This window comes from Lytechinus variegatus, chromosome 6 (genome assembly GCF_018143015.1).
Source record: "Lytechinus variegatus isolate NC3 chromosome 6, Lvar_3.0, whole genome shotgun sequence".
NCBI classification, from domain to species: Eukaryota; Metazoa; Echinodermata; class Echinoidea; order Temnopleuroida; family Toxopneustidae; genus Lytechinus; species Lytechinus variegatus.
Window position 1 is genome coordinate 27,204,753 of NC_054745.1, and position 13,802 is coordinate 27,218,554.

The window sequence follows — 13,802 nt, forward strand, 5'->3', positions numbered from 1 at the left end:
AACGCTTAATTCTTCCCTGAACATGCGTTAGCATTGTTTAATACTGTATGGTTCATACTGTCAAAAAAAAATGAAATATTGCATAAATTATAATTCAAACAATAAAAAAAAATAGTGAGTGAGGGATATCATCGACTGTCTCATTTGCATGTCACTGAGTTGTGCATATCAAAGCGAAACTCATAAATTTCTTATTTCACATCCGATTTTGATAAAATTTTCAGCATAATGCTCGATTTATGGTTACACTTCGTAATATAGGAGGTTAGTAATTCCGAAGGTTCTTTATTCCGAAGGTTCGTAATTCCGAAACACGTAAATTGCCTATACCTCGATGTTCGTTAATCCGAAAACATAAAAGGGTTCGTTAATCCGAACATTTGTGGCGTTATTCCGAAGGTTCGATAATCCGAAAACGAAATAAGGTTCGATGTCCCGAAGGTTCGTTAATCCGAAAATGAAATAAGGTTCGTTGTTCCGAAGGCTCGTTAGTCCATAAACGAAATAAGGTTTGTTAATCATTTAGTTTTCGGACTAACGAACCTTCGGAATTACGAACTTCATTTCGTTTTCGGATTAACGAACCTTCGGAATTACGAACCTCATTTAGTTTTCGGACTCACGAACCTTCGGAAATAGGAACCTTCGGAATATCCGAACATTCGGAACAACGAACCTTCGGAATATCCGAACCTTCGGAATAACGAAGCTTCGGAATTACGAATGTATGCGCGATTTATTATGCTCTATTTATCCAAATTAACATTTTTCTGGGTTGGACTTCACTTGATTTGGTATTGTAGGCGTGAGACATAACACTGCATGATGGGTAATTTTGTAATGTATATGGCACACAATATAGGCTGCGAGAGCGGGAAAAAAGGGCAATCGCAAAGTTTCTTAATCGATTTTCTTTTATTTAATTTATTTGGCAGATGATTCCATAAAGTAGGACCAGAAAAATGAAATCGATTGTTTTCCCATCGGTGTTATTTTTTTTTCAAATAAAAAATAATCAACCAATAAAAAATAGTGAGTTTAGGGACATCATCGACTCTCTCATTTGCATATCACCAAATTGTACGTATTTATAAAAAAATAAGCAAAACTTTAAAATGTCATAACTTCCTGATTTTACATCCGATTTTGATGTAAATTTCGGCATTATACTTGTTTATTTTTTCTATATCGATACAAATAAAAACTGATGGCTTCAATTCGTGTAGGTTTTATTCATGATTAAATTTTGTATATTCGGAAAATCTCTTTTTTATGTTAATATTTTACACTGGGAAAAAATGAATATGTTGAATTTCTTGTAGAAGCATATTCGTAATGTATATTACTATCTTCATCAATGTTATTCACAACTATGAATTGGAATATGTCTGATATTGTGTTTAATAGTAGAAAAATTATAGTGTTAAATTTATGAGTTGTCAAGGTATTAATCAATTTGTAAAGACGTCAAACTTCTATTTGTTATATGTGTTGTATTTTGTATATGAATTGAAGTTGTCAATAAAAAACTTCTTAATACAAAGAGATTTGCTGGGGTGGACTTGACCTTTAATGATCGGTACTATAATTGCTCCCAAACTGTATACCGCCATCTCGTGTTGAAGATTCTAAAGCATCTCAGTTTTGCGATCGATGATTTTCATTTTTCCTTTTTTTGTGCGGAGATCTCAATGATGTCGGGTTAATTTGATTTGATTTTCATTTGATTTTATTTGTTTCTGCATTCAAGATAATATATGCGACATAACATCAAGGTGATACATTTAAGTTTTACAAAGTAATGAAGCAATGAAAAATAAATATCAAGAAGAATCAATATTCAGTTAAAAGAAAATAACAGTTTAAATGAATGCAGTGCAATCATTTAAATGAATTAAGTTTAAATAAATTAAGTGAAGAAAAAAAGTAAGATCAGGAAAGTTCACAGTTTAAATGAATTAAGTGCAATCATAGAGATATATTACTAATGTGCATTCAATACAATAGTGGGACGATGTAACAGGATATTCTTTTATTTCGGGGGGGGGGGGTGAGATCATGAATCCCAAACAAAAGCCCGTTTTATTAAATCTTAAAGGGATACTCGAGGCTGACAATACTAATATTTAAATAAATAAATAGAGTAAAATTCATAAAGCAAAATGCTGAAAATGGGAACAAAATGGGATAACAAATAACAAAATTATTGGATTTTAAAGATTTGCATTATTCCGGTGAAACAGTTCTATAGGGCATGTCTTTATGAATATTCATTAGGTGGGCTGATGATGTCATATCCCCACTTGTTATTTTGTATTTTATTATATGAAATAATTAAGGTTTATTTAAATTTTTTCTACCAAGAACTAAAACAATTGAATTGACAACTGATTAAGTGCATTAGTTATTTATTGCTGCTACTTATATCATCACAATGGAGACACGTCATTAACAAAATCATGTATGAGAAAATGGAACAATTATGATTTCATGTAGAAAAAGGAATGTGGGGATGTTACATCATCAGCCCACCTATAATGAATATTCATGATGACGTGCATACAACTGTTTTCCCACAAAATATTGCTTAACTTGAAATTTCAATAACTTTGATATTTGTTATCCGATTTGAATGAAAATTGAAGCATTTTGCTCTGTGAATTTTACTCTCTTTATTTAGATATAAATATCTTCATCTCGGAGTATCCCTGGGCGAGGGGGGCTACTTAATTTCACAAAACTTAACAGTTATGTACATCACGGTCGATATGCAAATGAGGGGACTGATGACATCACTCACTATTTCTTTTGTATTCTATGATATGAAATACGAAATATTCTCATCATCCCGTGAAACAAAGCTATATTTTTCCCTGAACATGTGGAATTTCCACAGTTTAACATTCTATGGTTAAAGATGGTTCTTATCGTCAAATCTATAAAAAATGAAATGTGTATAATTCAAACAATTAAAAACAAAAGAAACAAAGAGAGACATCATCGACTCTGTCGCTTGCATGTGACTAAATTGTGCATATAACTATTTGAAAAAAAAATAAGCGGAACTTTGAAATATCATAACTTTCTTATTTAACATCCGATTTTGATGAAATTTTCAGCATAATGCTTAACTGATTTTTCTCTATTGATTCAGATCATCAGTTTTGTGAGCTGGACTTGACTTTTAACAAAATTGGAATTCATATAACATGATTCATGGGGAAGGTATGTCACTGACATCACAAATTTAAGTGGGGGGGGGGGGGGTGAACTCATATTCCCTTATACCCATTGATGGATTTTCATCAAAATTTCATCGACATTTTTTCTTCTCCAAAGTTTAAAATTTTTGTTTAAACCACATTATCGACTGGGTGAACTTCCTGTTTTATGGGGTGGGGGGGGGGGGGGGGGGGGGGGGGGGGGGGGGGGGGGGGGGGGGGGGGGGGGTGTGAGCATGTGTACATCCACAAATGACAACAAATGCTTCAGACAAAACCATGTTGATATACCTTTTCTCTGTTTAATCAAAATTATTGTAATGCTTGGAATGGATACAATTTCTCATCCTCTTCATACATCATACCTACATTAATGGAGAATGGCAGTTAAATATATATATAAAAAATGAGCAAGAATACACAGATTATATTTTCTTTAAATAAAATGGAAAAAACTACAGTACAAGTTCTGATTAAAAATATATATCGCATACATTACAAGGTCATTTCAAACACCCTCCTATAAAGTGACTTACACAAGTAATAAATAATGCTGGGTTAAAAAAAGATGGTGTCCCATTTTAAAATACAACTGAGTACTTCAAAGTTATACATTATAATAAAATCATGGGGTGTTATTCTGATAAAACATTTAACCCCAAACTAGAACAAGAGTTTTAGTTCAAACTTTGACATCTATGGAAAAGCTAATTTTAAATTCTGACACTTCTGTACTCTTTGTATCTATAATGTACCAGATAATTCAATAGAACGAACCGTATAATCTAAGTATAAAAATTCTTCTGATTTCACAGCATGATCAATTTTCTGGACATTTTTTTGGCCGCAGAACTGGAATGATAGAATAAACAGTAAAGGAGTTGACAACGGGCACTCTATAGAAGTGTGGTCGAAGTTTAATGTCATTGGTATGTTATATACCACACGCAACCGAGAATTTATTTAAGTGTGATTTTTAGTCGCTCAAATCTTTGCGAAACACTCCCCCTGGGCATTCATACCCCAAATCCTGTCCAATGTCGACAATTTCAAGCTTTTCTACACAATCCCTGATGTTTACTTCACAACCGCATATTTTGGCAAAAGAAAATGAATAAAAAAAAGTTTTTGTTGAAGCAATGTGAAAAAGCATATTTTCACGCAATTAAGTGTTGGCAATTTGTCACCTAACGCATACAGCTGCAAAATAGAAATAATTTCTGTTTGTGTGTGTTTAATGCTCCGTGTCGGTGATCGTTCTGTGACATCGTAAAAAAAAACTGTGCTAGAATGAGGAAATTTGATGACACTGCTTTAGTTTGTAACAATGTGAAAATGAAGCAAGGTGATAATATATTATAGTGCCTCTGGTGACAAAAGGGCATAACTACTATTTGAAAATGAGTAACATGTGAATAGTTTACAATACTCAGTAAGTAATAATTAACAAGGAGAGCGAGACAAAAATAACAGAAATAAGCCCTTTTGTTTCATAATCCACCTGTTAGAAGTACACGGCATCAACTTCTTCAAGTACATGTAAGTAGTAAAGCCCATGGTTTCCCACAATGTCTCAAAAACACTGAAATGTCACTTATGCCTTTTGTCATGGGCCAGTTTAGGTGGCAATAAAAAATTATATAAAAAAAGTATATCCTTGATTGACTCCTATGCGGGAGGATGTGCATTATTACCCTCATACATACAAATAAACAAAAGCAATTTGTTTCAAATGCCTGAATTACATGTAGGTGGATACTTCAAACTTGGTAGTATGTTTCATTATACCTAAGTCCATTCCATTCCAAAAAAAAGGAGTGTCTTTTTTTCTCTGTTGAGGCTTCCTTCACTGTAAAAATTGAAGTGCTAATTTAGCACTTACGGTGCTTGTATAGTGACTGCACTACAAGTGCTGATTTTCTAGTTCAAATTTAAACTGGAAAATCAGAACTGGTAGTGCGGTCACTATACAAGCACCGTAAGTGCTAAATTAGCACTTCAATTTTTACAGTGTTCAGAGAGTATCCAGTCACTTTAACCCAGAATGGCGTGACTCTCAAATTTGACTCCAAGGGAAACTGAACTTATATACCACAAAACAAAGAGATTGAGTATTATTTGTGAGTGAAATGAAAATTTGATTCTGAACAAATAAAAAAAAATCGCATATGAATATGAACAGAATTATACTACATGTACATACATTGTATATGGCAATATATCCCTTTTCTAAACTATTCATTGACCATATTACAGAACAAACAACCATGTTTTCAAAATGTGGGCGTATCCATGAAAATGTATGTATCAGGTTTCAAGATGTTTTCTGTGTTCGTCAAAATAATCATTCTGGGCTCAAAGGTCAACATTAAGAATATTTACTAATAGGAAATGAAAAAGAGAGCATTTTCTTTTATATAATATGCATGTACACATTAAACTTCAGTCACAATAAAAAAACCATGATGGCAGTTCACAAGGGAATACATAATTAATTATGCTGCATTAAATGAAAATCTAGATGATACAAAATTCATATTTTTGTTAAATATTAATATACTTCATGTGAAGTGCATTTGAAGAAATAAATTCATATTTAAATAGAAGTACATTTATGCAGTTTGGATATTTACAAAATAAACTGGCGTCTTTCAAAAGAGTTTTTTTATTAGACGATACTTCAGGTTTACCAATACCCACAATATATATTTTTTTTCCTGAACATAAAACACACAAGGTTATTGTTGAGTAGCACATGTACACGTTTGTTCGTGGGCACGGTTTCACAAAGATGTTCATCAATAAAGTTACGAATGACTTTATGAACAACTGGGATACGGCGAGCCAAGTTGGGGGAAAATGACATTTTCTTAACCCTAGAAAGGCTCATATTAATTGTTCAATGTGCAAACCCTTCAATCGAGTCAAGGGTCTGAATGTGTAGCCTACGATGTCTTGTACACTGAAGGCCCTCTCGCTTGAAACAGTGTTATGGTCTAGTCTTTGGTGAAGACTCAATTGTTGATCAAAGTTTCAATTAGGGTCTGTGCCTGCGGACTAGCTCACATTATATTGCTGTCACTATGAACTCATTCATGAAGTCAATTGCAACTTTACAACAGCTCTGTGAAATGTCCCCTGGTTTAATTCATCAACCAAATATATATTTTTTCCATTTCTATGTTCATACATGTACCATTATCGCATTATCATATTTGATGAATTCAATCAAGGCATGATTAAAATATTTTCAACAGACACCATAAATACATCCAATTCTATCTAACGGTTAATGCTACCTTCTTACGCTACATGTACAACCTCTGGTGAACAATACTGACAAATACTATAACTTGGAATGGTGGATTAATACAGAAAAGGCACAACACAGATTTCATTAAAAACCATTAAAAAAAGAGTTGTATGGATTTTGAATACACATAATACACATATCTATTGACAAACTGACTATAATAAGAACCTGTCTTTAACAGCCACCAAAATTGTCTCCCAATTATAAATATGTGTTTAAAGAAAAATATGTCTATAAAGGTCTACAGTGGCCGATTTTCTGTGTTTCCCCTTTATAATAACCATAATGGACAGGTTCAACTACACGTACAGTACATCTGGGGAGCGTTTCATGAAACAACTTGTCAGACTTTTTATCTGACAAGTCCCATTTTGTCCGACAGTTGCCATAGGAACAGTATGCGGACTGGCTTCTCAGCCAATCAAACTCAAGGAAAGATGTCAGATCTGACAACTTGTCGGATGGAAATGTTGATGAAACGCTCCCCTGTAAACTGCTTGAAGATACTGTTTCAATATATTAAGCAATGGATACATGATAAAGCGGAATAAGATTATCATAACATCAATAATCGTGCCCATAATGTTGACAGAAGCTAAATACATGTATCAAGATATAATTTCCTCTTCCCTTTTTCATATTCTTTTTTTTATAACAAATCATCATCATGCAAAATATTGTTAGTTAAACTGTAAATAATGAAGTAAAATCTGTATGAAAATACACATCTGAAACAAAACACAACGGATCACCACAAAATAATGTCAAAGCACACGTCGGAGCTGAAAGAGCTACAATAAACACAAAAACTACATGAATGTATGAATGTTCTTTGCATGTCACACAATATCAACAAAATAACTGATTGTTTTGCAAGGAAAGGGGGTAGGATTTTGAATCACAAGGTGTAGGGTTCCAATCCACAACAACACTGTCATCCTCTGGTAAGGTCTTTATGTAATAATAATAATAATATTAATTATAGCTGGATTTATAAAGCGCTTTTTGCCTGAGGATACAAAGCGCTGCTATTATTACCCCAACTTTAGCTCAAGGTACCATCACCGGCACTCAGCGCATTGACGGAAATAATCCTCCCGGGTACCCATTCACATCACCTGGGTCGAGTGCAGCACAGTGCGGATAAATTTCTTGCTGAAAGAAAACACGCCTTGGCTCGGATTTGAACCCACGACCCTCTGTTTAAAAGGCGACAGAACTACAAGTACATTTCCCACTCTGAAGAACATGTGCATGTATTATAGATAACTGGGGCCCCGTTTTCATAAACGACTTGCAACAGTTGTAACTTTGCCTTAATGGCAACTACCATGGAAACCTTCAATCTGATTGGCTGCTGAGCCCTGTAATCATGGTAGTTGCCATTATGGCAAAGTTACCACAGTTGCAAGTCCTTTATGAAACGGGCCCCTGGTAGGAAATAATTCCTTGAATGCTTAAAGGGGAAGTTCACCCTGACAAAAAGTTTATTGTAAAAAAAGCAGAAAAATTAATGAAAAATATTGCCGAAGGTTTGAGAAAAATTCATCAAATAATTAAAAAGTTATTAGAATTTCAATTATTTGATTTGTGACGTCATATGCGAGCAGCATTCCTACATAGCGAATGGTAAAAAATCAATGAAATGTCATTTTCTCAGAAAATTGAATATGGTTTTCACTCTACCTTTTGTATATCAATAGGCAAATCATTTCACACCAGATCATGAACAGAAAACAAAATTAAGGCATCAGGAACCATAAAAAATTTGAATTTCAAGCATTTTATATTACATAACACATGGGGCAGCTGCTCGTTTATGACGTCACAAATCCAAACTTTGAACTCTAATAACTTTCGTACTCTTTAACGGATTTTCCTCAAACCTTCACCAATATTTCTTACTATTTTTTCTGCTATTTTTAAAACAAGGTTTTCTTCAGGGTGAACTTCCCCTTTAAGCATCTATTCAGGGTAGCTCAGATTAGCTGGGGTGATCATGCAACACATACAAGAATTTTCTTCAATAAATGTTGCATTATTATAATGACAATTATCACGATGTCCAAAAAAAGTGATGTTGACATTATAAACTTTCGGCTTAAATGCAGGGAAGTATACCTCAAACTATCTTTTCAAACTTCCAACATCTAAATCTTGACATCATTCCCGCTACAATCAATTACAGTTCAGAGTCTCATGTATATGTACTTGGTTTATAGTGAAAATAATTTATCAATGATTATACTATAAATTAAAAAACAACAGACCGTTCTGTAATGCTAGTGGTCCTAGAGGCTTTCACACTTGGTGATGATTAAAAAATGGAAAGAAAAATAAAACATGACCTATATGTACGTATAAAAATGCAGCTTATATGTCATTCGCTTTTTCTGAAATTTACGGATCATTACCAAAACCATATGATTTTTAATTCTATTCTTGATTACAAATTATAAAAAGGCTGGCTTATAAAACCTTCACAATTTTTTTTTATTTAAACAAATAAAACAGTCACCTAAGCAAGACCAAAAATATTTGTATGTGTAATAGCACCTTCATCTGTAAAAAAAAATGTGTTCTGTTCAATAATAATTACCCATAACAATAATGTAAAAAAAAATCATGAAATTTAGGCATGTTCAGACTTTGTTCCAATCTTGCAGAAAAGCATAATCTCTAAAGAAAATTATCAACATTTCTGATTGAAAAATAGCCCTGATTTCGGTCTAAATTAGGAAAGAAATTGATTTCCCATCAAGGGTGTGTACAGAAAAATTATTTCGAAAAATAAACCCTATCTAAAGCAATATCTAGCTCTGTTGACGTGAACTATACGATTGTATACCATGAATGTACTAATTACAATTCCCTGCTTATCCCCAATAGTCCATTAACATTATGAAAAAAAATGGTAAAAATCAAATTCATCTTTATTTCAAAGTCCAAACAATATACTGTTATTTTCATAGTCAGCAATGTCCATTGTATACAATGATAATGTAAAAAAAATGACCCATATTAATGATTGAAAAACTAGCTGGTACTGGCTTGAACGCAAAGCAAGAGTGAAACATGTATCACAAGAACCTGTCCAAAAAACTCCACCTGCTCATGAAGACCACTTTTCATGTCTTCCTTGGGAGGTCTTCATGTGTAGCTTTGACTGTTGTTCAAATAAAAAAAATGAATACACCTACAGACCATTTATGTGAATGCAATACAACATACATTGTATAATGCTAAAGGTGATGTTTCACTGGAATGCTTACAAGCTAATTAAATACGCGTATTAACACACAAGTATATTGTCATTATGCAGGGGTCATCCACACTGTCTTGGAAATACTGTACACCTTGTACTTGTACATACAGTACACCTTATGCACGCATATTCACTGTACTGGCATAAATGTATTTACATACTTGTAGCCATGTTCCTACTGGAAAAAAACACATTGTGCCACAGTGTGTTTAAAGTGTGGAACACAATGTGAAATCACCTTCACACTGTTGAATTTGAACATTTCAACAGTGTGGATCACATACATGTATTCACATACTGTAGTCCACCATGTGAACACGCTGAGAACGGTCACACTGGTGTCCACAGTGTGCAAATATATCCACACTGTTGAATTTTAACATTCAACAGTGAGTGTGCATCCCAAAGTCGGCCATGTGAACACGCTGTGAACAGTCGCACTGTTGAGGTGTCCACAGTATGAAAATATATTCACACTGTTGAATTCGAACATTTTTTAAGCAGTGTGAATAATACTTTCACACATAAATAGTCCACACTGTGAACAAACTGTGTTCACACGACGTGACAGTGTGTACTTTCCAGCAGGGGTGAATTGAGCGTGATCGCAATATATACACGTATGAACACGCCTGTATATTATTCAAATTCAATTGATCTCTGTCATTAAGAACAGTCTCCCTTATATAGAATTTCGAAATTTTAGACAACTTAAATTGTACACATACCACCAAGCTTTTTACCTCAGAGAGATGGAAATTAATACATATACCTGGAATACAAAAAATGTAGGGCAATGATCAACCACAATTCTACACCCACAATAAATAAAAGTACAGTAAAAGCTGAATACATGTATTACACCAAAATCAATACACACAATGTATGTAAATAATAGTTTTGAGTATAACATCTGTTCATACATGTGCATGCATAATTACAAATTGATGTACATGCGTATTAATAATGTAAAGACATCCAATTGTCAAAATATTGATGAGGATAGATTACAAATTAACAAAACAATGCTGATGCTGAACTGCTGTTTCAAGATGTTATAAATTAACCTGAACCTGTAAACAGAGGTGGATTTTTGGCTACATGTATACTTTAAAAAGCAAGTGTCATAGATTTCTAAATGTGTTCAGAATAGTTTGGGACCTGTTTATTATTGAAGCAATGAGACTGAAATATTCGCAGAAGAAAATGGAACATACCACATGCAAATTCAGATTCCAGAGCTCATTTGCTTATAAAAGCTATTATGAAAAAAGACCACACATAAGAATAAAGGTAGACTGAGTTGTTCTACAAGCACTAGGCCATTCCATTGGAATGGAAAGGGTACGTTGTAAACGGAAATCAGATCAGAAGTATTTGGTGGACCCGCATGACAGACTTGGACCTAGTCATGCTTCACTAAAAAACCATCACAAAATTGATATTTCTAGCTTGAGAGATTCAATTGAAGCTCTTTACGAATTTCATCCAGGATGGCGGAGTTCTTAGGCACAGGGTTGCTGTCCTTTGGCAAGTTTTCAATTCGGCTCTGCGCACCTCTTCCGTAATCATCAAGGTTCGCTGAATGCCTCTTCCAAGACGGTTCCACTATCGATGCTCGCGTCTGTTCGTTGTAAATCTTCACCAAGTCTCGCACACCCCCTCCCGACCCGATCCCACTGTCGTTGCTTGATGCACTATTCGTTGTTCCGCTGTCGGAAAACACTCCTGTATCAATACTGTTATTACCCAGCCCATTACTGAGAGATTTGTCCGTTGGAAAACCTAGTGAGCTCTTTGGTCGGGGTCGGATGTCTAGAGCATTTCGATGGTCCGCTTCGAGCCTGTAGGCCAGAACGGATGTATTTTGGGTGGACTTAGCAGCTGCGCTATGCGGATTCATGAAATTTGCATCCGGCAAGTACATGGATGTCCGAAGAACATTCTGAGAGTTCCTATTACTGGTGTCAAGCATCACGCCTGGAACAGGCTTGTCCATGTTCCGCCTGCGCATTTCGACTTTCATGAAGGACTCTGTACCGAGCGACCAATTGCTGTCCTCTATGACTGGAGGAGTCACAACAACATCCTCTTCGTCATCTTCATCCTCAAGGTTCATGCTATCCATAATGACAGAGTCCAACAGATCCAAGGCCGCTCTCTCTGCTTGGAAACTTCCTGCGTCCTTATCCGAAGTACTGTCTGAGGTGTTTAAAGCGTATTGTTCCGTTTTTGTTTTCGGTGATTCCGGTCTCTTTGATTCTGATGATTTTGTCTGGACGGGTTCACTCGGTGGCAGCGGTGGGATGTTTACAGAGTCTACTTCGTCCATACCTTGACCAGGCAGCGGTTGTGACGGTTCTTCCCGCTCTTCCTCTGGGATCGGCCTCACCTGGGCCAACTTGGCCTTCACCTGGTTCCGCAACTCTTTCATTGATTCTTTTTGTTCAAGATTTCTCATCTCCTGGGCTGTGTCTGTTCCAGGAAGCAACCCTCGCGGGACATCACCATTCGACATGTCATTGTAACGATCAGTCGGTTGAAACTCGCGCCCAAACTCACTCCAAAATGGATGGACGTCGATGGAGTTCTGAAGGTGGGAAGGGGGCCCAGTATAGGACATCTCTGTTCTTGTTGGATTAGGGAACTTGTTTTCCAGGAAGTCCAAGGTGTGGACAGTCCGACTGAAGTACCCTGGGGTCTCGGTGATACTGCCAATAAATGTTTCTGAGTTGATGATGGACTTCTTATAGAGGTCCTCCGACCTCGAGTGTGTGCAACCCATGGTTATGTCTCCTGAATACTGCTTCCACTCAAACAAGAAAATAATGCTTCAAGTTTCCTGATGATGTAGCTGTGCAGAATGTTGTTCTCCTTTCTGGTAGTTCTTCATGCTGACTCCTTTAGCATCTGCAGAGATAATATCACGAAAAGGTCTGTTAGCATACATTGAAAGGTAGTCAACCACTTGTACATGTACATGTATCTTTCACTATTTGGAAAACCAAAGGGTTAATGGAAAGTTGAAACCAGTAGTTCTGCCAAAAGATAGGTTGAAATTCAACCACAAATTTTATAATTGCTACACCATGGTTACTATTTTGCAATGCAGATGATCAGAATAGTGCGGACATGCTTTGCGTTGCATACATTTATATGTACATTCCAAATACTTCCAGGTCAAATTGCACAGTGCTGTGTTGAATTGACATGACGGTGAATAAACATTGAATAAAATTACTTGAACTTTCTTCTGCTGTATCATGTTGGTGTTTTGATTACCAGTTGTGATAGTGATTCTTCATGTACATGTAGTGTGGTGTTTCCATAAATGGCCCCAGTTTTTTTTTCGAACACCTCATCTTCCCATTCACATTTTTATAAGGCAGCATTTTCATTCTGGGATTGGCCCTTGGAAATGAATATTCATAATAATAATGATAGTAATAATAATAATATAGGTATATTACCCAGGGATGCCACTTCAGTTCTGAAAACTGTTCTCCCAGCGGGCCCTGCTGTATTGTTACCCGGCTTTAGCTGTGCTGCCTAGGTGCTGAAGCATTCTAAGAATTTCTTCCTACCGGGTACCCATTCACCTTTGAGTGCAGCACAATGTGGATAAATTTCTTGCTGAAGGAAATTACGCCATGGCTGGAATTCGAACCCACGACCCTCTGTTTCAAAGTCAGAAGACTAATCCAATGGGCCAAAATGCTCCAAATTCATTCATCACTAACAAAATTTATTTTTCATTAAAGGTATTTCAAATTCAATTCTATGATTTACGTTTTAATAATATACAGTACTGCTGAAGTATCTCTTCATTAAAAGTGTTCATTCATTTCAAAGACCAACCACAGGGGCCCGTTGCAGAAAGAGTTGCGTTTAAACGCAAGTCAAAAAATCAATCGCAAGTCCCAAATGCACGCTGTTGATTGGTTGAATATCAAGTTGCGCATGATTTTTAGAGTTTGCGATTGCAACTCTTTCTGCAACGGGC

General features: G+C 35.5%; 1 protein-coding gene across 1 annotated transcript; it reads right to left on the reverse strand.

Annotated features, from left to right (window-relative positions):
* Positions 1-9,423: 9,423 nt before the first annotated feature.
* On the reverse strand, positions 9,424-12,732 carry LOC121417295. Its single transcript, XM_041610950.1, has one exon. The coding sequence runs from the start codon at positions 12,582-12,584 to the stop codon at positions 11,247-11,249; it is 1,338 nt and encodes a 445-aa protein (XP_041466884.1). The 5' UTR covers positions 12,585-12,732; the 3' UTR covers positions 9,424-11,246.
* Between the last annotated feature and the right edge of the window lie 1,070 nt (positions 12,733-13,802).